The 24,655-nt window shown below is 41.9% G+C and overlaps 1 protein-coding gene across 1 annotated transcript in view; it reads right to left on the bottom strand.

Moving 5' to 3' along the window:
• Positions 1–24,655, bottom strand: part of DUS3L (dihydrouridine synthase 3 like) — a 654,647-nt gene that overhangs the window by 144,900 nt on the left and 485,092 nt on the right. The window contains exons 6-7 of the mRNA XM_044067654.1: positions 20,652–20,804; positions 16,688–16,804 (exon numbers count right to left, since the gene is read on the bottom strand). Coding sequence (XP_043923589.1) covers positions 16,688–16,804; positions 20,652–20,804 — 270 coding nt within the window. The remainder of the gene's footprint in view (positions 1–16,687; positions 16,805–20,651; positions 20,805–24,655) is intronic.

Raw genomic sequence — 24,655 nt, forward strand, 5'->3', positions numbered from 1 at the left:
TCGCTTTAGTTTCTGGTTTTCAAGATAATATTAAGGGCCGACAAACGACTGCAAAGTGTTTTAGGGATGAACACCTGACTGATGGCAAAGGCTTTGTAGTCGTGACTGGAACACAAACAGAAAGGACGCTGATCATGGTTGTCTGTGTGGAATCTGTTTTCCACAATGGCACTTGCCCTTTTTGGATGAAATTAACCTCTAAAAAGCATGCAGTAGCAAAAAGATAAAGGTTTTCCCCAACGGGGCATTTACCTGAATGGAAGGAAACTTTCGTCGATCAGACAAATGGTAAAAGCTGTCATTCAGACTGGTGATGGAGAAGTTCTGAGGATGGTATGTGCACACATCACTTATGGCCGATGTTGGCTTTTCAATGTGGAACATCACATGTACCTCGCAGTAGCTTAAGTCTTTGGTATACTGGCCGGACATTCAGGTCATCTAGGTGGGGATCTCACTCATGTTATGAATACTGCAACATGGAACTAGAAGGACATTTATTGGATATAGCCTGTAGGATTGCCAACTGAGAAGTTACTGAATCCTTAACCTCTGCATAGATGGTTTCTGAGAGAGTATTTGATAACTCTTTGGTCAAATCTCTCTGAAGTCTAACAAAATGTGCCAGATAGTTCAGCAACTGCAAGACAAAGCTTGATGAAGCAAAAGACATGCTTCCCCAGTCTGTCCATCCCTCGCGACTCCCTGTTGGGGGGATAGATAGTGGAACTCTCGTCGGCTAGTTCCTTCTTTGTGGCTAACACAATAACCATGGCATCAAATGGAACCCTTTCCCCAAAACTGTCTGTCGGCATGTTGTACCATTATCCTGTCCTGTCTCCAAGGTATGGGTTCTGTGGACTCAGGCTCCTTCCATGCCCACTTAGAGATCATGTCCACAAGCTCACAGTGGGTGGAGTGACTCAGGAAGTAGTGGGTCCTGTAGCAAAAGCCTCTTGGAGAACAGATTCCTCCGGCGTAGGGTTAGAGAATATCCAGCCACCTCTCTGTTTCAGGATTTCTAGTAGGTCTCCGTAGGGAACATCTTCAGGAGGTGACTGTGGGGACCCTTCAACCTTTGTCGAAATCGGTGTCTTCTGTGATGGACTCTTGTGGGGAAGAGTCTAGGTGCTTCCTCTTGCTCATCCTTTTCCTGGGTACTTCCTCAGTGGAATGTTCTGGGGAAGTTTCAGAAGAGAAAATCAAAATTCCCTGAGAGGGTACCTAAGGTTTCGGTACAGAATGCCCCCATGGACAGAGTTGTTGAGGCTCCAGGTGCTGCGGCATCATACTGAAATAGGTAGGATTTAATGGGGAAGGTTCTTTCAGGACTGCTGAGGCAGTTAACACTCTCTCCACAGCCTTGAAGACAGCGCTTGAAGGACTCAGAGAGAGGATCTGATCCGAGAAACTGGATTTCTGAATCATCCCCTCTCTCTGATCCGTCGACACCACCCCTGAGGAGGAAGCTGCAGTCAAACTGTCCAGTGCCAAGGCAGTGAGGAACAGATGGCTCCGAAAACTTTGAAGTTGAATGCTGCACCTCGGACCCAGCAGGCAGCCTTTGGCTCAGAGAGCTCTCTGGATCTGAAAAGATCAGAGGTCTCAGAGAAGATGTTGTAGGAGATCCTCAGATTCAAGACTGACAGATCCAGATGACTGGGATCCTGAAGCTCTAAGGCAACAGATGGTGTTAGAGGAGGAAGTTGCAGGGGTGGTGTGGTGGAAGGTCAGGCAAACCGACCCAGAGGCGTAAGCACTGAGGGAAAACCAATCTGCCCCTGTGCCGAGAGGATCTTCTTCATTATTCTCTCCACATCTTCTTCTTCTTCTGTGAGACTTCTGGAAGAATGAGTAGAGTAAGTGGAGGGGGATCCTGGTCTCTGCAAAAAAGGTGATGGAAGCTCGTCAGGTACCGAGTCAACAGATGGAAAATATCTAGTACGATGACAATATAGAGTCTCCGAAGACTGTGCGTCTGATCCGAAGATTCTGTCTGATCTGACTTGGATTGTGCCAAAACTGTAATAGTCGCTTTGGAAGTCATAGGATCCAAAGGAGCAGTCGGATCAGAAATGTTCCTCTTTTTCTGATTCGGGGTTGAGACCAGATGTTTAGCACTCTTTCTGTGAAGAGTCCGAGGAAGATTTTCATAAGATGTGAAGGCTCCAACTTTGGAGACTGGGATCACCAAAAGAGAAAGGAAGGAGACTTTTAATATAAATTTACTTTTACATTCAATTAAAGCTCGCAGATTAAATCCATGGCAAATACAGCAATCCTCCTGTAAGTGTAATGAACCCAAGCAGTACACACAAAGCAAGTAAGCGCCTGATATAGACAACTTATGCCCAAATTTGGAACATTTTTTTGAAACCTGCAGGTTTGTCACTCATCATTAACAACAATAATACATCAAAATTGTTAAGACAACTCAAAATAGTAACATTTATATATATATATATATATATATATATATATATATATATATATATATATATATATACATATATATATAAAAACAGGAAAGAAGAAAGCAGAGGGATACCACCAATGGTATGAAGGACTACCACCAGGTCATAAGAAAAGGGAGATACTAATGACATTATCTAACAGTACCAATCATGAAAGAGGACTGAAAACATAGCAGAAGAAAGAATTACAACACTCTTAGGACAGTAGAGGAAAAGGAGAGGTAAGGAAATATCAACAATGGTATGTCGGAAAATATGACAAAGTCATAAGGGCAAGGGAGAATACAATAGAGATCCTAAACCACATACAGTAAAGACTAACGTTAAAGGATTACGCTACGGAAAAAACGGTTCAATAAGAGGAAATATGAAGAAAAAATTTTACTTATCCAACACAGCTTGAGAGAAAGTGGTAGACCACATCCATTAGCTAGAAGTGGCAAACAAGATCTGAGGTAATTGGCTGGGTGCACTGCGAGTAAGGGAGAAGCTTGAGAGATTTGGTGGCTATGAGCTGTAGCATCGGCTGAGTTGGATCCGACACAGCGGATCCGAACCCATTCAATGAGACAGAATAAAGACTGGCAACATCAGATGATTGAATTCCATAATTAGGCTGGGGGGGTGAGGAAGGACACAGGCAGACATCACAGAGCTATCATTATGGTAAGTACATAACTTTTGTATATGATGTTGTCTCTTCCATCTGTTTCTCAAAGGATGGGTCAGAATCCCAGCTAATATAACCCTTGGGTGGTTTCATGGAAGGATATTCTGCAGGAAAGCTGAACCAAAGGTTACCCTACTTCTAGCGAGTAAATCCAATGTATAATGGGATATGATGACATGAACATCTGACCAAGTGACCGCTGCACAAATGTCACTGATAGATGCTCTAAAAGAGAGAGCAGTTGAGGTTGCTACAGATCTAGCAGAGTGAGCTTTGATGGGTTTAGGTAAGGCCAAAACTTTATTCTTTGTATACATATGTAATAAAAGCAGAGAACCATCTTGATAAAATGACTTTAGAAACTTTGTGACCCACCTTATTTGCTGAGAAGGACACAGAAAGGGGATCAGACTTTCTGAAAGCTTTTGCATGCTGGATGTAAAAAAACATAGCTGTCTATAAACATCCAAAGGTAGTATGCTTTCTCCTTTATTGGAAAAGTTCAAAAAGAAACCTGGAAGATTGATGCTGTGATTTAAAGAAGTTTTGATAACTATCTTTGGTAAGAAGGAAAAAAATGGTTTGCAAGAAAAACCCTGTCCTTATGAAAAATAATGTATGGAGGTTTACAAGAAAGAGCATGGTGTTCCGATACCCTCCTGGTGGAGGTACATGCCAACAAAAATAGCATTTCCACATTAAAAATGTAAGGATCCACCTTAGCTGCAGGTTCAAACAGAAGGCTAGTCAGAGCTTGAATTAAAATAGCAATGCCACAAGAAAAAGTAGGAAGCTAATAGGAGGGCTGAGAAGAAAAGTAGCCCTCAAAAAGGCTTTAAATAAACTGAGAGAGGCATCTCCAATGTAAAAGCTTGAGACAGACACCAGCTGGACTTTGACAACAGAGTAGCTGGCACCATTCTGAAAGGGAAAATATAGAAAATCTAGGACTACCAGAAAGGGCACCAAAAATGGGTCTAAATTGCTTTGAGAAGTCCAAATACAGAACACTGTTTCCATTTACTTGTGTAAATATTCCTAGCAAGATCACTGAGAAGTAGGAGTGTGGACTGCTTGGAAGAACAGCCTGGACTGACTAGCCATCACTGGAAGTGGACAAAACAAGTAGTTCATTTGAGGACTTGAATGTCTGGAAGAAGTCAGTCAGATGGGTTAGAAATAAGACCTGGACTGGGATTCAGCACCCGACAGGGTTTCAGATGTGACCACAGGTAGGGGGAACCATACCTGTACAGGCTACAAAAGTGCAATAAGGATCACAATGACCTTCCTCTTTGATGCTTTCTGAAGAAATTTTGGAATGAGAGGAGTCAGAAGGAAAGTGGAAAGCAGGCTGGGGGGGGGGGGGGGTAAGTGTGGATCAGAGAGTTCCTCGGCGATTCCCCCTCCAGGGGGAATTGGGACACAGAACCTGCTGCATTTGTTGTTGTGGGAAGAGGCAAAAAGATTTCAGCAAGGTTGGCCCCAGTGGCAGATCTGCTCTTTATACTGAGCGACCACTAATTTGTGAGGAAGGAGGATAGATCTGCTCAAACTGTTCTCTAAATCAATTGATTTCCCTGGAATGTGTGTTGCTTAAAGAAAGTAATTGGAAGATATCACCCACTTCCAAACCCTTATGGCTTCTGGCATAATGGGTAAGAATGCCCCCCCCCCATTTGTTGCTCTACAAGACTACTGATGTGTTATTGGCCTGGCTAGATACCTGTCTTTGAAGGAGGGAGTCCTGAAAGGCCTGTAATGCTAGGAGAACTGCCCTCATCTCTAGAACGTTGATATGGAGATTGGCCTCCGAGGGGGAACCATAAGCCTTAGACTGTTTTTTTCCCCTTGTATGCCACCCACGTCATTAGGAAGCACCTGAGGTCCACAAGCACAAACACCAACCGATAAACCTAAAACGCTGCCCCAGGTATCAATAAAGGCTGTCCTCCATACACTTGTACTGCTCAAAAACAACACAGCACAAATTCACTTCAAATAATTCCGCAAGACAAATTCCACCAAAAACAAATTTATTTAACTTGTACAAGCACGTATAAAAATAGACAGATTAAGCGCTTTCATCTCCTAACAGGAGACTTCATCAGAAGCACCTGAGGTCACCATGGCTTTGCATGGGGGAAAGACGAATGACCTTGCATTATCAAAGGGGATTCAAGCCACCATGGAGTGTGAGTCATACAAATGTTCATTAGATGTAAATAGAAAGACAATGGTCAATGCCCAATGGGCTACTGCACAGCTAGGGTCCAATGAAGTATCTTCCAAGAGGGAATAAAGTGACAGCTGCAGCCACTGAACCCAGCAAATGAAGAACAATTCTTGCAGATAATTTCTGGGAGGAGAGAACAATGTGAACAAGGTTGTGAAGAGTGGATAACCTGTTCTGAAGAAGTTCCTCTACCTGAGAAGTTGTGTCTAAATGTGCTCATATGAATGCTATTATTTGTACAGAATGCAATTTGTACTTGTCTGGATTTACTGTGATGCCCAACAAAGGGCAAAGCTGTGGCAAGAAATCTCTTGCCTGGATAAGTAGATTCCTGGTAGTGGTGGAAATGAGCCAGTCATCCAGATACGAGAACAACTGGAACCCTTGCAGTCTAAGGTACACTGCAACCACTGAACACCTGAGGCTTGTGGTGCTGCCAAAGAGCAGAGGTCTGAATTGGAAATGACTGGTTCCCAGACAGAAAACCTTCTGGATCACCTGTGCATCTTGATGAAGCAGTATGCATCCTGTACATTTGTGGAGCACATCCAATCATTCATTCTCAGTAGTGGGAAAATGGACTGAGCATGACTGTCCAAAACTTTGACATTGGTTGAGGTGACTGAGGTCCAAAATTGGCCCGAGATCCCTAGCCTTTTTGGCACTAACAAGAATCCTGAGTAAGTTCTGGATCTTGTCTGGTCTGGCGGAGCTTCTCAGGTAACTCTCTTCTTTAGCAGTTTTTGCATTTCTTTGAATACTGCTGGTCTTTGAGAGGGTGAAACATTTGGCAACTGTTTTTGAATTTGGGAGATAAAATAAAAAGGGTATGTGATGATCTTTTCATTATTATCCTCTGCACGCATTTGTCATTGCCAGGCTAAAAAAAGGGTGCAAGGACAAGCCCCCCCCCCCAACTGCCTACAGAGAACAGCAGCTGGGCAACCCTTCAGAAACACCAATAAGGCCTCTTGGTGGAAGGACCACTGAATCCTTTTTTTTGCGGGCCACCTCTGCCTTGACTGATGTCCATTATTAGACCCCCCCCCCACCTCAGGGGGGTGTTTATCTCCAGAAGTGTCATGAGAGAAACCTTTTGGGATTTCTGGAACCATAGTTTTTTACCCCTTTCTGTTTCCTAGAAAAAAGACCTCTGGGGGTAGAGAACCATATCCAATGGCAGAAATGGTCTTCCTATCTTAATTCTGGTCATTGTTTCTTTCACTTTATGCCAAAAGAGTGTTGAGACATCAAACAGGGCATTAACAAAGGATGTCCTGAAGTGCTCTGTAAAGTCACACAAGCAATTCTAAAGCATGTCTCCATACGGTAATGCCGGTACCTGTGGCTCTCAAAGCACCTTCATTCATATTAGAAATTAGTTGCATTGAGACACTGGAAAGGGACTGTAGGGTGACTAACTGATTAAAAGATACAGACCTGGAGAAGAATTTGGAAATTACTTTAGTCAAATCCCTCTGAAATCTTGTGACATGTGCCAAGTAATTCAGTGTTGTCAGAGTGAAGGTAGCTGAAGTGTTAAGTCCACTTCCCAAATCTGTCCAGTACCCTGGTCTCTCTGTTAGGGGGATGAACAGAAGAGCTCTTTTGCAAGCTCTCTCTTTGGCAGATACCAACACTACTATGGAATCTATTTATGGACCTTTGCTCCAGTGTCAGTGATTTTTTGGGAGTTTCCATGCCCACTTACAGATGAGATCCACCATCTTGTCAGTGGAGGAAACCACCCAAGATTTAGCTGAGGCAGACCTGAAGGACTTGAGGAGCAATGACTCCTGTCTTGTGAGGGAGCATTGGTGGACCTTCCATCTTTCTGTTTTAAAAGTTCAAGAATCTCCCTGAATGAGACATCCCCAAGGGGAAGCTGGGGGACCCCTCCCCATCACTGAAATCCATGTCCTCTGTAAGAGACTCCTTGGAGGAGTCCATGTGCCTCCTCTTACACATTTGCTTTTAAGGGACCTCCCTACAGGGATGTCATGGAGAGGACTCAGAAGAAATCTGAGAGTCCCTTAAATGGACTGTCTCAGGACTTGATGGGTCTGGCTGTTCCAAGTACACTGCATGAGAAGGATTAAAACCTAGGAGCATTCTTGGGGAGGGGGGAGAATGGATGGAACCAAGTGAGAAAGAAAAGTCCACTTATCCAATTGGGAGAGTACTCTCACAACAGCTTCAAATGCCACAGTTGAAGGATATCCAGAAATTCATCTGGTCTAACCAAAGCAACCTCTTCAGACAAACCCCAGAATTATCCTCAGTTATGAGGCTGATGCTAATGTTGACTGGTCCAGCACTGAGGCTGTGAGGATGAGATGAAAACCTCTGAGATGAGCCCATCTCCCTGCATCTGGAGCTGACACTTCGGCTTAGATATCATTCTGGCTACAATGAGAGTGGAGCTGTTCAGGTCAGAGATGCAGCCAGAACAGAAGATAGCCAAATCTTTGGATCCTGTGGGGAGAACCTTTGGGAGATGCTCAGATCCATAACTCCAGAATCCAACATGCAAATTGGGTTAGGAGCTACTACAGGATGAAGGGAAGAGACATAATTCCTGAGTCAAGCAGTGGCCAGAGCCATGAAGACCCCCAAATTAATCTGAGTCTTGAGGAATGTCCTCATCATTTGGTCCACGTGTGCTTTGGAGAAGCTACTCTTTGACTAGACCAACCACAGGGTAGTAGTAGTGGATGAAAGTGTTGATGACTGTTGACTAATCCGTCCATGAAGACATTGAGATCAGCGGTGAGGAGAGACTGGCTCCAGGAGAGGGGGAGTTTTTCATCTGATCAAGACTGGCTTAGAGAATAGTGCTGGATCTAAAGGTTTAGAGGACTTCAGTGGCAGGGCCTAAGTGTGAAACACAGATGAAGACTTGTCAGGAGAGTGCTTTTTCATCTCCTTGTTCTTTTCTTTAGGCCCTGTGACTTTATCTCCTTTAGTCTTGTCCAAGGATGTTTTGGAAGAAGGGGAAGCTCTAGGTTCAACAGACAGACGTCCCTTAAGGATAAGCTTGTTCTTTTCCACAATAGCTTGGGTGCCAAAGTGAGTGCAGAGAGCACACTGTTCATCTAAGAGAGATGCAGTACACACATTTAGAGTGCATCAGTTTGGAATTGTGTGGCCACAGGCTACATAGTTTCATAGATTCATAGGACGATACTAGGCAATTGGCCCGGAGGCCCTTATAAGCCTAGCCAAGAATTTCACTCATGTTCTCACAAAGTCAGCACCTGTTTTCCCTCTCCAGCAGGGACACAGGTGGGATCCCAGGGGTATATTTTCTGTTTCCCATCCAGTTGTCCAGGTTCCTCTTAAAGAGGGCTAGTGAGGTACTCTGCTGGACATGGAGAGGAAGTCTATTCCACAGATTAGGGAGTTGTTGGGACACAAATCTATCCCACCAATAAGTTTTATTAATGTCACAGACCAGGTTGAGACCTTGTGTGCGGGTTGGGCGAGTAGAGTTTGACTTACAGATATGCAGCAGCTCCATCAAGGCAGAGTCTGAGACGGCCTTGTATGCCAGACACAGGTCACCTCTCAGCAGTCTGTACTAGACTGAGTAGAGGGACAGGGCGTTTAGCCTATCTGTATAGGATAGGAGTTTGAGACCCTGGACTTTCCTGGTCAGGAACCTCTGTGGTCTCTCCAACTGCTGCATGTGCTTGGCAACGTACATATCAATGGGGGCACTGTACTCGATAATGGGTCTGATAAGGGAGGAGTACAGGGATGTAATGACCTCCTTGTTCTTGGATGAAATACACTTACTTATGAGGTGGACCATGTAGAAAGCCTTCCATACAACATAGGCAACATGGTGGTCAAAAGTCAGGTTGCTATTAACCTGGGTGCCCAAGTCCTTCACGACTGACTGTGTGCTTAGTACGTTGTTATTAATGTGATAATTAGTGGGGACACCATTTTCCCCAAAGGGGATAATGATACATTTCTTGGCATTCAGTTTGAGGCCAGTCATTACTCTGGTTAAGGCCCTCTTGGAGGATGTTCACATCACTAGGGGAATTTATGACAGTGCCCAGCTTGCAGTCATCTGCAAACTTTGTCAGCCACAGACCACTGGTTTTGGCTTGCATCTCAGAAAAGTATATCCCAAACAGTAGAGGCCCCAAGACCAATCCTTAGGGGTAGGCCGCTTGTCACGGGTCTACTACTAGAGGTGGCTTCCCCTATTTTGACTGAGTGGATTCTATCAGTAAGCCAGTTAAGTAGCCATCTGATAACATACGGGTTGATGACTAGCTGGGAGAGTATCTATTATGCCCAAGTGGGGAATAGTGTCGAAGGCTTTGACTAGATCAAGGTAGGTGGTGTTCACTGTCTTGTCCTCATCAATGGCTTTGGTGACTGTTTCGAAGAAGGCAACCAAGTTTAACAGGCATGATCTCCCTTTGACAAAACCAAACTGTGTGGGATCAAGCGTTTTGGTGGTTGCCAATGTCTTTGTTTATAAGGTCCATGATAATGCATTCCATAGACTTGCAGATCAGGCTAGTTAGGCTGATGGGCTTGTTATTACCTGTGTCGGTGGATGTTCCACCTTTGTGCAGAGGGATGACCATGGCTGTCCTCCATTCTGCTGGGAAGAAGCTAGTGCACAGGCTTTTGGTTGAATAGGGTGCTCTGTGGTGCTGAGAGCTCTTGCCTGAGTTCATGTAGGACACAGCCAGGGATGTTGTTGGGCCCCATGGAGGCTGTATTTTTTGCCTTTGAGAGGGCATTAATAACCTGCTCCCTAATGATGAGGGGAGGGGACAGGTACTGGGGATGTCTTAGTTTACTGATAGGGGGAAAGGGGCATGAAAGTTTCACTGAACTTGTCTGCCAGCAGGTTGGCTATATCTATGGCATTTGTGTATGTGGTATTCTTGACCACCAATTCAGAGCAGATTTAGGAGTTACCTTTGAGATTGCGGACGTATGTGAAGGCGGTCTTATGACTGTCCTTAGTGGATGTGGCCAATCTGGACTCAAAGTTAGCTTTAGAGGATTTCACCAGTTACCTTATTTTCTTGTTCAAACAAAGGAGAGATTGCTTCCAACTTGGCACCTGCTCCTTCTTGGTCCTGAACAGCATTTTTCCCTTTTATTATAAAGTCTGTTTATGGCTGCTGTCCACCAGACAGGTTTACTCTTCCCTGAGGAAGATGATTTGGTCCTGTCAGATATTGCAGAGTCCATGCAACTATATAGGTGCTCATATAGTTTTTTTCGTGTAGGCTTGGACATGTGCTTGTTCCAATTGAAGGGATGGTGGCTGTGAAGCTGTTTATACCTGCTCTCCGGAGGTTGTAGTCAGCTTTGGAAAATTTTTTGGTTCAACCCTGGTGGGGTCAGGAGGATGGTGACTTTGAAAGCAACTGCTTTATGGTCGGATCTTACCAATGAGGACTGTAAGAGGTGCTGCAGTGGCTACTCATGTTGGTTATAACCATGTCTAGGATATTTTCACCTCTTGTGGGGGTATCGACCAGCTGATCCAATGCATTGGCACTGACAAAGTTGAGAAATCTCTGGACGTTCGTGTTTGAGCTAGAATAGGTCTTCCACTTTATGTTTGGGTAGTTGAAGTCAACCAGGATCAGGGTAGAGGGGTGAATCTTGATGGATTCAAGTAAGTCCAGATAGGTGGAGTTGGCCTCCTGAGTCATGGTTGGGGATCTGTAGGTAGCTATAATTTGAATAGGTGTTTTGTCAAGAGTTAACTGCACCTGGCGTGTCTCCTGTGCATCATACTGTTTGACCAGCCTGGAGGTGTGTATGTCTTTGATAAATATTGAAATTCCACCTCCTTTGGCTTTGTAGCTCTCCGTTTGGGATCTGAAAGTATGGTAGGACAAGTAACCTGGTAAGGCTGGGGTGCTCTCCGCAGCTTTGAACCAAGATTCAGTGACTGCACAAATGTCAGCATCTTCCAGGGTGAGGAATGTTTGCAATGAGTGCAGTTTCATGTTAAGACTCAGCGTTTAGCAGCATGACCTTTAAATTTTTAGAAGAATTTTTTCACGTTGGTAATTTTGTCCTCATGACTTTGCCTGAAAAAAGCACTATGGGGGAGGCAAGAGCCTTTGCCAGAAGCCTAGGAGAGATAGAATAAGGCCATCTCTGGCAAAGCATTGTGGTCTGTTAATCATGTCCTCCCAGGCTGTCAGGTACTGGATCCCCTTGGACTGACCCCAAAAACTAAGCCAATTGTTAAAGTCAATCATTTTCTGTTTTTACTGAGGCATCATTCTGGGTGATGGTAGGATGCTGCTTAAGGCTAGGGACATACCTGCCTGGGACACATTCAGTGAGCTCAATCATGTCTCTCTTCATACAGTCCAGACAGGCAAGTCTCAAGTCATTCACACCAACATGGACTATGACAGAGTCAGTACCTGTTGCTGAGAGCCTTGAGTGCGTGAGTGATACGGTGGACTCTAGTACCCGACAAGCAACTTACAGTGACGTTCCCCCTTGTCTAGCCTGGTGAGGGGCACATTTGTGTGTCTCACGATAGTCTCCTATGACAAATATGTTGGGTTTGTGGCTGGGCCTTAGAGGCTGTGAGACACAGGCATGTGTACTGTGTGTAGTGCTTGGTGCGGTGGGTTGTGATGTGCGTGTGTGATTTTGCCTCGGAGGTCTCTTTTGTTAAGGTATGTTTTTGTTGAGAACTTCCACATATGTAGGAATGTACTGTACAGGTGTGGGTGGTGTTAGAGGTGTGGAGTTTGTGGTGTTTGTGCAGACAACCGTCTCAGTGCCAGATGTACTGGCTTGTGATTGAGAGAGCAAGGATTCTAGGTTCTTAATGTAACTGCATCTCTCTCATATTGTGTTCCTAGGTGGTAGAAGAGGAGGGTTGTCTGTGTACACGAGGAAGTTGCTACACTGTCTCAGGATGCTCATATCAAAAAGACTAGCAGGAGAAACCACAGGAAACTGTCCATCCATGGCTGTCAGAATCTGTGGAGGAGAGGTAAAGGACAGTAGAGTGGGTACTATCAGAATAGAGTACCTACAGGTGTGAATAGGGCTGGATAGAATCACAGTAGTGGCAAGGGAGGGCTTCAGTTACACAGGAGTGCTGGTAAGGGAAAAATGCAACTGAGATACCCTGCAAGGAGTTAAAACAGTGCAGCAGCAAGGTGCAACCAGCAAACAAGTGCAATACCCTGCAACCGCAGGGTTTAAATACCAGAAAAGATGGAAGAATTTAGAGACTCGAATTACTACCCGATCCTGCTAGTCCCTGCTCTTTCAACCAATCACTCGTGCTACAGAAGGTCAGGCAACTCTGTTGCTCTCACTAACACTTTTTAAAACCCAAAGGTTTACCAACCTAACCTTAGTGACAACAACCACGACAGGAATTAAAGTTAAAAAATTACTATGGAAACACACACACACACACACACACACACACACACACACACACACACACACACTTTTTTAATAGATTATGCCAAAGGTGCAAAGAAGAATATGATGCATCTAAATAACTATAAAAAGTGAGATAAAGGTATAACTATAGTAAAGTGATTAAAGTACGAAAAGATACTTACTTAAAAGGATGAAAATGGTGTATTATGGAAAAAAGTTCTTTCATGACTTAACCCACACCTCAGCAAAGGGGATGTGACTGTATCAAAGGAGTGAAAAATGACATCTGAGGTATTATTAGACTTGGTTTACTTTCATTTTATTGAAGTGGACTTGGTGAAATCCACTTTGCATGAAGTCCGAACCTCAAAAGTGGACAATGTCAAACTCTGATAATTCCGAAGTACAAATCTTGCCCCTATCTCAGCCCATGTGAACGCTTGTTCCTAGGTCGAATTCGGAATGTACTTCAGCTATATTGGAATTCAGCAATGTGACTTTTCATGGATTTGAGTCTATATGATCATTCAACCGAGTCCACTTCAATGAAAAGAAAGCAAACCGTTAAGACTTTGCAAGTAATTATGGGTAAGGGGAAGAGGCTGAGCATGGTATCCCAAGTCTTGAGTGGATGAAGACAAATCTAAAGTTGGATACAAAAACCCATCTGAAGAGGAACAGACAGAAGAGACATCAAACCTAAATTTTACCCAAATTGAGAAGTTCCACTATCTTTTTAACAATATCCCAGTTTTCACACTGACAAATTTCACTGAAAATGTGGGGGAGAGAGAGACAAACGTAGGTTTTGTAAAACAGAACTGGAAACAGTCGCACACCTTGCTGCTCACTGTAATATACTAATGGCAGAAGCACTGTATACTGAAAGGCATAATAATGTGGCAAGACTGCTGCACTGGGGATTGTGCAAACATTATAACACTGAAGTAACTGAAAAACACTGGAAACTTAAGCCACAGAGCATTATAGAAAATTATGAAGTTTATCACCCATTACCAGCAGTTCAAAGATAGATGCAAGAAAACTAGATATAGTAGACCATGAAAAGAAGACAAGAGTAACATTGATCAATGAAATTGCTACACCCAGTGACTACAGTGGCTTACATACAGAGATACACAAATTCATAAAATACCAGAATTTGCAAGCAGAAACAAGGACAATGTGGAGGAAGGATAACCAGATAGTTCCAATAGTAGTAGGAGCAATAGGTCTAAAAACAGCTATAAAAACAGTTTACAATCGTACTTAGATATGTTACAGATGCATGTAACTCTGGGTGAATTGCAGGTGAAGTCACTACTGGGCACATTGCGGGTCTTGCGAAGAGCACTTTTGGGCAGTTACAATTTCATTTTTGATAAGGATGTCCACAAATTATTTTGCTGATACAGTGTCATGGACAAGGAACACAGCCTTTATCTTTCACATAATTTTGAAGAAATCTGTCTCTCTGCTTAATGCTATGCTGGCTGAACCTAGCACAAAGGCGATAGGAGGCAACATTGTGCTCTACCCTAAATATAACAAATGTTGACTACAGGAGTCTTTTTGTGGTATTTGCTACCTACAAAAAATATAGTTAACTATAGACACGGACATCTATAGACCCGATGCATGAAATCTACTTAGTTATAAACTCCACAAAAAATATAAGATTTTTTTCCACCAGTGGGGAGCATTATATGTACTCTGGAAGACAAGCTGAACTGATAATGGTTAGCACTAGTAATAATGTACACATTTGTGTACTGCAGCAAGTGAGAAATGAAGACAGTGCAGAATAATGCCTCTCTCATACCGCAAATTTACTGGTATCTATGGGGCAGGGAGTTTACTTGACCTGCAGGAAGAAGGACTAAAAGTCCTAGATGTTGGTCTGGAATTCGAGTGTTATCAGTTTTGCAACAGTAAACAATATAAAAGTTAACATTTGATTTTACTTTGGTTATGACATAATGTGAGTGAAATGACACAATTAAAAATAAAACAGTTAAATTAAACTTTCTAATCTGCTTTCAAGCATGGTTCTATACATGAAACAGCAACCCTTACATTTTACTCATGAAAAATAAAAATAATCATCTTACTTTTTCAACATTATCTTTCGACCATTTAATACCACTCTAAAACAATGTATATGCAGGATTCATACTTCTCAACTGTACCTCCTGTGGAATATTCCTCTTTCTTAATAGGTTCATAGGTGTGTACTAAGCCAGCGACCACAAGGGCCTTTTTTAAGCCTAGCCATGCATTCAAAATTTCTGACAAGTTCTGGTACTCTTGATAAGTATAAGCAGGGGCTTAAGAGATGAACCATTTATAGGCTGCCTGCGTCCACACAGGTGCCAAAACCCAGTGATGAATTTCTTATTTTCCATCCAAATGTCCAAGTTACACTTGAACTATGTTAGAGAGGATCTCTGCTTTAAATGTATGGGGAGCTTGTTCCACAGAAGGGTTTGTCTCTGGGATATATATGGTCCCTCCAGCAAATCTTATTTATATCATATGCAAGGTTTAAATCTTTAGAATTGGTAATTCTGGTGCTGTTTGTTTTGTGGATATGCAGGAGGTCCATCAGGATGGGGTCTGACAATACCTTGTATGCTAGGCATAGATCTCCCTTCAATGGCTTGTAGGAGACAGCATACAGGGATATGGCTTTAAGGCAGTCTGCATAGGATATGTTACTTGTACCCTTGTAATTTTTTAGTGAGGAACTTGTGTGTATGTTCCAGTTGCTGGATGTGCCTGGTTAGGTACATACCAAAGGGGGCATTGTACTCAATAAGTCTGATGGATGCTGAATCCAGTAGAACAGTGACCTCCTTGAACCTAGATGCCATATCTGTTTATAAGTTGTACAATATAGAATGATTAACTTACTGCTGTAGACACATGACTATCAAAGGCTAGAGTACTGTCTGTGTGTGTCTCAAAGTCCCTGACTACTGGGTTAACTCTCAGGGGTGCGTTGCCAATACAATAGTTACCAGGGGTGAATGACTTCCCAAAGGACACTATTATGCATTTCTTGGCATTTAGTTTTAGTCCACAGTTCTAACAAGTTATTTATCTGTGTCAACCCTTCCATTGGTGGGGATTCTATGACTGCTCCTAATTTGCAATCATTGGAAATTTAGTCACCCAGAGGTCCTTGACATTGGCCTTGACTTCAGAGAAGCAAATGCCAAAAAAGAAGCAGCCCCAGAACCAATCCATGAGGGACTCTACTTGTGACTGGCCTTTTTGTAGAGCTGAGACCCCAATTCTAACTTCCTGGGTCCTGTCTGTGCATCAGCTGGCTATCCACTGGGGGAATCTTAAAAATTCCATGTTCCACTCTGTTTAACACTGAAAGGGTGTGCAACACATTCATTTTTAAGATTTGTTTAACTAATATCCACAGTAAATAACATAAATCATATTAATTCATACAAAGAATTTTTCTAGGCATAAAGTAAATCATAACAATGATGAGTTTCCTAGTTGAAGTGGTTAGTAAGTGTTCCACATTTTTCCTTTTTGTTCCACATTATGAGAGACAGCATTACACATTTTGCAGCTGGAGGGTTGAGAGCTATAGGGTAAACTGGCTAGGCTTAAAATGACACACAAAGGTAGGTAGCCTAGTATGAACCTATGAACACAAACACACACATGCATGCATGCATGCAACGGCATTTGTTCCAGAGCTGAAATGCCTGCTGTGTTACTACATACCCTTTCAATGCTCTACACAGTACTTCACATCCCAACAGTACAAGAAAATCTAAATTGCTGATAAACATTCAGGAGATTCAGCAATACTGGTTAGTTGAGGTTTCTGCAATAAATCTCAGTCAAAAGTTTTTGATACTTAACCTTCTGATAAATTAAATCAATTGGGCAGCCTGCATTAATATCTACAAAGTCCACATCAATGGTTTTATTGAGTAGCTCCGCACATTTGGTCATGGTGTCTGGAAAAGCACCCTCTATCTGCAAAATAAAATTATGCTGTTAATAATTGTAATATACAAAATGGTAGCCATCTCTTTTTCACAACACACTAAAACAGTACAACATGATCATGTCTTACTCGTGTTTTGTCTCGGTTTACTCTGCATTGAGATCAGACTCTGCTACACATAACTGCTTGTTTTCAGGGGGTTACACAAAAATTCTGGCATGACTATGTAACTTGTCAAAACTGCAAAATATGAAAAGGGATAGTATGAATCAAATTCAGTTCAGCTGAAGGCAATTTTCTTTGCAATTCTTTCCATGTAACACACTACTGCCCGTTTTCAAGGCATGACCCAAAAGACATGGCCTGTTAGTGACTTGCTCAGCGTTCCATACTATGAAATGGAGGCTGTAAAACTCAAAGATAAGAAGTCTGTAGGCTGTCATGCATTTACCATTTATCACACTAACTACTACAAACTGAACTGGCATTCAATTAGAGTTTCTTTATACATTAACGACCGTCTAGCCACACAATGAATTTTTACCTGCCATACCGAATACATATTCTTGTACTTTTGCCAGTCTGCAAAGTGTGTAAGAGTGACTGCCCCCTGCTTACTGATGATCCCTATTACAGTGGTGTCTCTGAAGATGTGCAGAATGTACCTTGTCCAAATCTGTTTGAATGTTTTTAGTGCTTGTATTACAGCTAACATCTCTTTTACATTTATCTATTTTTTATCATACGGTCACCCACATGCCATAGATACTAAAATCCCCCTGGAGTCCATCACACAATACCCAAGGAGCCTGTGTCAAGGGTGTGGGCAATCGTGAAAGGCAGTGTTAGACTGAGGTGCACTTGGTTTTTCCATCACGGGATCTTTTTGATAAAGGGGAAAGGGTGATGTCATCCTCCTGAAACTAGGACTATTGACATATTTCTGGAGTCACCATCAGAACGTAAGATGCTATGTAGCCAACAATTCTGAAGAATTCCTTTGCTGTGATACAGTTGTCTTCTAACATGGATTGGAGGAACTGGGACATAAAGAGGACCTTATCTTTAGGCAGGAAAGCTTTATGCTCCTCTAAGTCCATCAAGGGCCTATAGAAACAATACTGTCCTTGTAGGGGTCAAATTAGACTTGTGCAGTTGTATACAGAAACTCAGCAGAATGAAAAGTGCCAGTGCAAACTATAAGGCCTTCTGACTCTCTTCTACTGACTCTGCCTGGATCAGGCAGTCATGCAGGTAAGGGTACACATGTACACCTATGGTCCTGCAAAAGACCATTTTTGGAGCTAGGCATTTTGCAAAAAGTTTGGGTGCAGCAGAGAAGCCAAAGGTTACAAATTTTAGAAATCTTTGCACTTTGCAATGAGAATGTGGAGGGTAGCACCCCCACACATCAAAGGAAGCCGTGATGGCTTCAGGTAGTAGAAGAGGCAGAAGGCTTTGTAGGACAAGCATTTTCAATTTTGAGACTACTGAGCATTTGTTTAATCTTTTAAAGTCTACAATGGTTCTTCAGGTAACTTTCTGGCACCAGAAACAGTTGTGAAAAAAACTCTTGTTTTCCCCCTACTGACACTTTTTCTCCGATTCTCTGTCTTAGCAGATCCTCCAGCAAGTGTGGATCTAAATGAACTAAGTTGTTCCCTTGGAATAAGTGGGATACCTACAAATTTTATGGCTGCTTACGAAATGTAGTTTGTAACCCTATCTTGATAATGTTTAGGGCCCACTGCTTGGGGTATCTTCTGCTTAATTTTCTACAAAGAGACCCAGAAGGCCACCAAATTTTAAGGAGGGAGAGGGGTGGGTTGGATTTTCTGGGATGGGATGAGGAGGGCAGGACAGCTTGACTGAGTCAAAGCTGTTCCTGCTGGAGGTCACGGCCTGTCTTTATATTTTAGTTTTCATTATAGTGTGTATTTTGCCTTTTACCATTTCTGAGGTTTGCTCTTCTCAAGTTTTGGGTACAGGGACAAAGATGTTGAAGGCTTGGCAGGACTTAAATGAGCTATGTAATGTTTGACTAAAAATGACTGGGTAGATTATAATTTATGTACAATGTTTGCAACTGGGATTGTGTCAGAATGGTTTGTGATGTAAAATGGTTGCAACTAGGATTGTGTCGGTGTGGTTTGTTTTCATTTATATAAATGTATGATTGCTTATGTTGTAAGTGATGGCTTAATAAAGATTTTTCTTGTTAAAAAAGGGGGCAGGAATTGAATGTACATAATGTTGCTTGGGTTATATGATATATAACAATATATGTGAAGTATAATGTTTGTTAATGTTAATACAATTTGATTAATTTTGTATAAATGTAGATTTGCCTATGTCACAAGTCATAATTCAACAAAGGTGTTGAAAAAAAAAAAGACGAAGGCTAATTTCTTCTAAATCTTGGAGCTTGGGAATGAAAAAATGTCCTACTGTTTGCATTTCTCATTTCCTCTAAACTAATGCATTCTCAACAGGGGGGTCCCAAAGTGGAGGACATAGTCAAGGGGGCACTAAAGCTCCAACTTCAAATGATCTGTCAAGTGCTGTGCTGCCAGCCAAGCATGCCTCTGAAGAAATGACCCTGTAGCTGCTATCCTGCATGATGCATTCAGGGCATCACAGCCATACTTTTCAGACTGTTTGGTCACCTGGACAAAGAGGCTGCATATGTTAAGCACCATCTTTTGTGAAGCCAAACCTGTTGATAGGTTTTTGCAGACAAAATACAAAATCTAACGTTTAATAAACAGCCACATATGAAATTGTTCTAAATTTCACTTCAGCACTGTACAAACTAACATTTCAGAGTTTAAAACAATTTCTCCAAATGCAAATTTCTTCACTTGCTAAAACTACTGCACAACTAAAAGTCATGCTGAAAAACATTGGCAGGCAGCTGCCTTTATATCATCCACTGACAAATCCACACAACAAAAGGCAAATACAATTAATTCAGGTAAAATATTTCAGACAAACACCCTGAAGTGAATCATTCCGTTTATAATGCACAGACATGTTAAATAGGTGTGTAACTTATTTAAACTGCATGTTACATGATTTTAGTTTAACAGCAATTACCGTAGTATTCACTACAGTATAATTTCCGCTTATGCTTACAGGCTGCCTCAGAAGGACTTTGCAAAGGAGAGATGGCACAAGGAGGAACCAAGCATAGCTACCTCTGATTTAAAAAGCAGGAAGCATGAGAAAGCTGTACGTTGTATTTTGCAATCCACTTACCTTTGTCCCTCCCAGGTATGCTCAACAACTAAGGTCTGATTCCGGCGAAGCAATTGTGAATTTCCTTCTATGTTCACTCAAAGGTCACTTACATGAATGTTAAAAAGTAGTGTACCTAATGCTATGCCCTGTGTGACAACTAATAATACCCCTTTTCTCAGCAAATCCAGTGCACAGCCACATTTGTCTTCTGTCTAACAGAAGGGTGCAGAGGGTTTAAGACAATGCAATGCTAAAACAGACCAAGTAGCAGGCCTAGGTTTGATTTCCAGTCTCCATTTGCCTACTGTGTGACTCTGAGCAAGTCACTTAACAAGACACTGCTTCCAGGTTGTGCAGAAAAGGGAATGTGCATCCAGATGGCTTATCCAGTACCAGTTTAATAGCTGTTAAAGTTATGTACTCAATACCCATTATACTGACTTGTCACTCATTCTTATTACTCACAGCTCAGATGGAATTTCTAAAGTGATACTGGGTTAAAGTGTTCACTAAAATCCAAATAAAATCACAGCCATGGCCACTGCATCAAAGAATTTAATCCAATGTCTGAAAAGATAGACTAACCACACCAAACAGTATGCAGTACATATAACATGAAAATACTGGCTTACAAACCTGTACACCAAAGATATCTTCTGTGTGGTAACGCTTTAACAATGCCCATTCAGATGACTGACCCTGCAGCAAATTCGTGCACACAGCCATTTCTCCACATGTGATATCAGCTCCAAAACATTTACAGAGTCGTCGAAATGGAAGATTTCCACACTAAGAACAAATGAATTGGAAAGGCAATCAAATTATGTTTCTTTAGCACTATATTTAAACATAAGGCCTTGATTTACAAAAATTATACAAAACACCTCTTTTAATGCAGTTCAGCTTAGAACCCTGAATCAACCCAATCACAACCTCCACCACTTCCTTTCTTTACTGGAAAATTATATGCTGCACCTAAGTAAGCGTGTTACCTAGGATCACCAAGCAGAAAAGACAAAAACTTAGGATCACCGAAATGAATAAAATAAACATTTTCTGAATTTGAATGCTTTCCTATTTGAATTGTTATAGTTCCTTCGTTTCCTAATTCCATTATCAACAAACAATCCCCAAGACCTCAATAAATGTCTAGTTAAACACCCATGAAACTCACTATTTCCTTATAACATTTTGCATTTCTTCTTATTTAACTATCTCTACTATCTGCAAAATCTTCTCCACAAGATTGACTACTCTTTTACCTACAACCTATTGCTGACTACAGTAACTAAAATCTGCACACACCTGACCATTAGAGGTAATTGTACCAAATCTCTATGCTTCACCCTAGCATAAACTACTACTGTATTTACTTGTACAAGGACAACATTAACAGCTAAAACAAACACATGACATATTGCACACCCTGTCTTACTCCAGAGCCAGGTTGCAACCACTAACATGCACTTGGTAAACACCTAGAGTTAACAGAAAAAGTACTAATTATTTTAAGGGGTAAAGGAAAAGAAATTTCATCAAGATCTTAAGAAAAACATGAAGCACCTAACAGAGCCAAGTATGAAGCTGCAGACCACAAATGGAGGCAAACTAGATCTGTAGAGTTGATGGAAGAGTGAGGAGTTATGGGTAAGGGAGGTGGACCCAAGATGGGCTACAGGCTTTAGAATTGGCTGGTGCCAGATCCAAGTCAAACCCCAAGTCCCACAGGTTGAATCCAGATGCAGCAGACATTGGATCAAGCACTTAATTACCGTAACGTGTGCATAAAATGTTGTAGATGGTAAACATAAAATAAAAAATAAAATATAAAACAATGTAGAGAATATACAATGTTAAAGACAAGTTTGACAGTAAAATGCACTGACTTGATTTTTAATACACAGGTCAAAGAAGAAACTTCACTTAACCCCAGGAAATTTTCAGCATTATTTTTCAATTGCCAAAACAGTTCTCTGGTTTCTAGTCATTCACTCCATGCTCCCCCTTTAGGATTAAAGGCTGCCCTCTCTAAGAACTTAGATAAAAAGCTGTGATCAGAATACTTTTAAAGGTGCTTAGACAATGCATTATTTAGATGTTGCTTTTAATGTCACGTATACTTACATATTCTGTCTTTAAAAGTTCTTGTATGCTTATATATTCTCTTTCTTTAAAAGTTCTTTCAGTTTTAACAAATAAAATAAAGGGCTGTCCTTGTATACAGCAAGATTAACTCTGAAACCAAAGGGGTAGTTTAAGTAACTAGTTATGCTCTGAAACCAAAGGGGTACTTTAAGTAACCAGTTATACTGAAAGGGGGCATTCCATAAATTACCATCTTACAATCTTATTTTATAGAGGCACTGATTATATCTCCCACGTTTATAGGTCCATCTCCTTACCCTTGTGGCACTTGAATTAACCCTTCATTCTTCTATTAGGTCTTTGAAATTTCTCCATTTTAAACACAAATCAGAGTTTTTCAACTACCCTAGGGGCAAGGTTACTAAACTTAAAAATGTTCCAGCGTCTCCTAATCACCTCCATAATGGAATAACTGTCCACTGAATAAGTCAAGCTCATCTTTCTACACCTCTCATTAACCAACACATTCCTGTTGGAAACATTTTCACAAAAGTTATTCTCTGCCCTATCCAACAAGGGGGTATATATTCCCTCCTTACTTTTATGAACCACTTAATTCTGAGTATTAATCAGAATCTCATCAGGGTGCCCCCTCCAAACTTTTTAACATGTTTTTCAATATATCAGTCTCTTTAAAGAACAAATTATCCTCCAAGATTATCCTTGAAAGGCATGCCATCTGTCCCTTAACTAAACCTTTTTTTTCTGAAAAAAGGTGTGACAACTAATATAGTATTCAATCATCACAATATTGGCGAACATACGGGGCACAGGTTGCCCCCACTGCAACTCCTAGCTTCTGTTGGCAGTATTCCCTTTCAAAATATAGTTTTATTAACCTGCATTACGTGCCCTGTATTTTTTCACTGTTTTACTGTTAAACTGTTTAACTGAATGTGAACTGTTGTGCTGTTATATTTAAGTGTGTATCTGTTCTTCTGTGTTAAATCAACCTAAACAGAGTTTAAATATCTTTAGCATAGTCTGGTTACAGGGTTTGCTGTATCCAGATCTGTTTGTGTAATTCCTGTGTTTCCTGCTATGCCATCTTATGTTGATTGGGGCCTACCTGCACTTAGTGAGAGTAAGTGAATTGGCTGGAATTTGTCTGGCATAGGGTGTTTAGCTAGGAGCTCGGGGACAAGGCTGATTGGTCAAATCCAGTGTTTCTATTTTACTTTCGGTTTTGTGGTACCGTGTTTGCACGCGTGCGAGCGTGTGTGTGTGTGTGTGTGTGTGTGTGTGTGTGTGTATCACGCACCACCACTGCACTGCTTGAACCCTTTGTGAGGTATTGCAGCTGCATTTTTTTCTGTTACCAGCACTCCTGTGTAAGTAAAGCCCTTCCTAGCAGCTAGTGTATTGATTTTATCCAGCCCTACTTACACCTATAGGTACACTCTTCAGATAGTAAACACTCTACCATCCCTGACCTATCTTCCACAAATTCTGACAACCACGGACGGACAATTTCCTACGGTTTCTGCTGCTAGTCTCGTTGATGGGGCATCCTGAGACAGTGTAGCAAGTGCTTCATGTACACAGATAATCCTCAACTACTACCACCTAGGAACACAATATGTGAGAGATGCAGCTACATTAAGAACCTAGAATCCTTGCAGTCTCAGTTACAAGCTAGTACATCTGGCACTGAGAAGGCTGTCTGCTCAAACATCAGGAACACTACACCTGTACCATCACCCACACCTGTACAACACACTCCAACATATGGAAAGGTTCTCAACAAAAACAAACCTAAACAAAAGTGACCTCTGAGGCAAAAACACATGCACATCACAACCCACACTACCAAGCACCACACACAGTACACACACCTGTCTCTCTCAGCCTCTAAGGCCCAGCCACAAACCCAACATACCAGTCACAGGAGACTATCATGAGACACACACGTGCCCCTCATCAGGCTAGACAAGTAGAAAGTCAAGGTACGTTGTTTGTTAAGTGCTAGAATCTGTCATATCACATGCACTCAAGTCTCTCAACAACAGGTACTGTTATGACTCTGTCATAGTCCATGTTGGTGTGAATGACTTGAGACATACCCCTCTGGACTGTATGGAGAGATAGAGACATGATTGAGCTTGCTGAATATGTGCCCCAGGCAGGTATGTCCCTAGCCTTAAGCAGCATCCTACTGTCACCCAAAATGATGCCTCAATACAAACAGACAATGACTGACTAACAATTGGTTAGTTTCTGGTGTCATTCCAAGGGGATCCAGTACCCAACAGTCTTGGAGGACATGACTGACAGACCACGATGCTTTGAAAGAGATGGCTTTCATCAGTCTCCCCTAGGCTTTTGGCTTCTGGCAAAGGCTCCTGCCTCCCCATAGTGCCTTTTTTAGGCAAAGTCATGAGGGCAAAATTAACAATGTGAAATATTCTTCTAAACGAAATGTATAGGTCAAGCTGCTAAATGCTAGGAGTCTTAACTTGAAACTACACTCATTGCAAGCATCCCTTGCCCTGGAA

Source organism: Protopterus annectens, chromosome 3.part1 (assembly GCF_019279795.1).
Source record: "Protopterus annectens isolate FY-2018-M chromosome 3.part1, PAN1.0, whole genome shotgun sequence".
Lineage (NCBI taxonomy): Eukaryota > Metazoa > Chordata > Ceratodontiformes > Protopteridae > Protopterus > Protopterus annectens.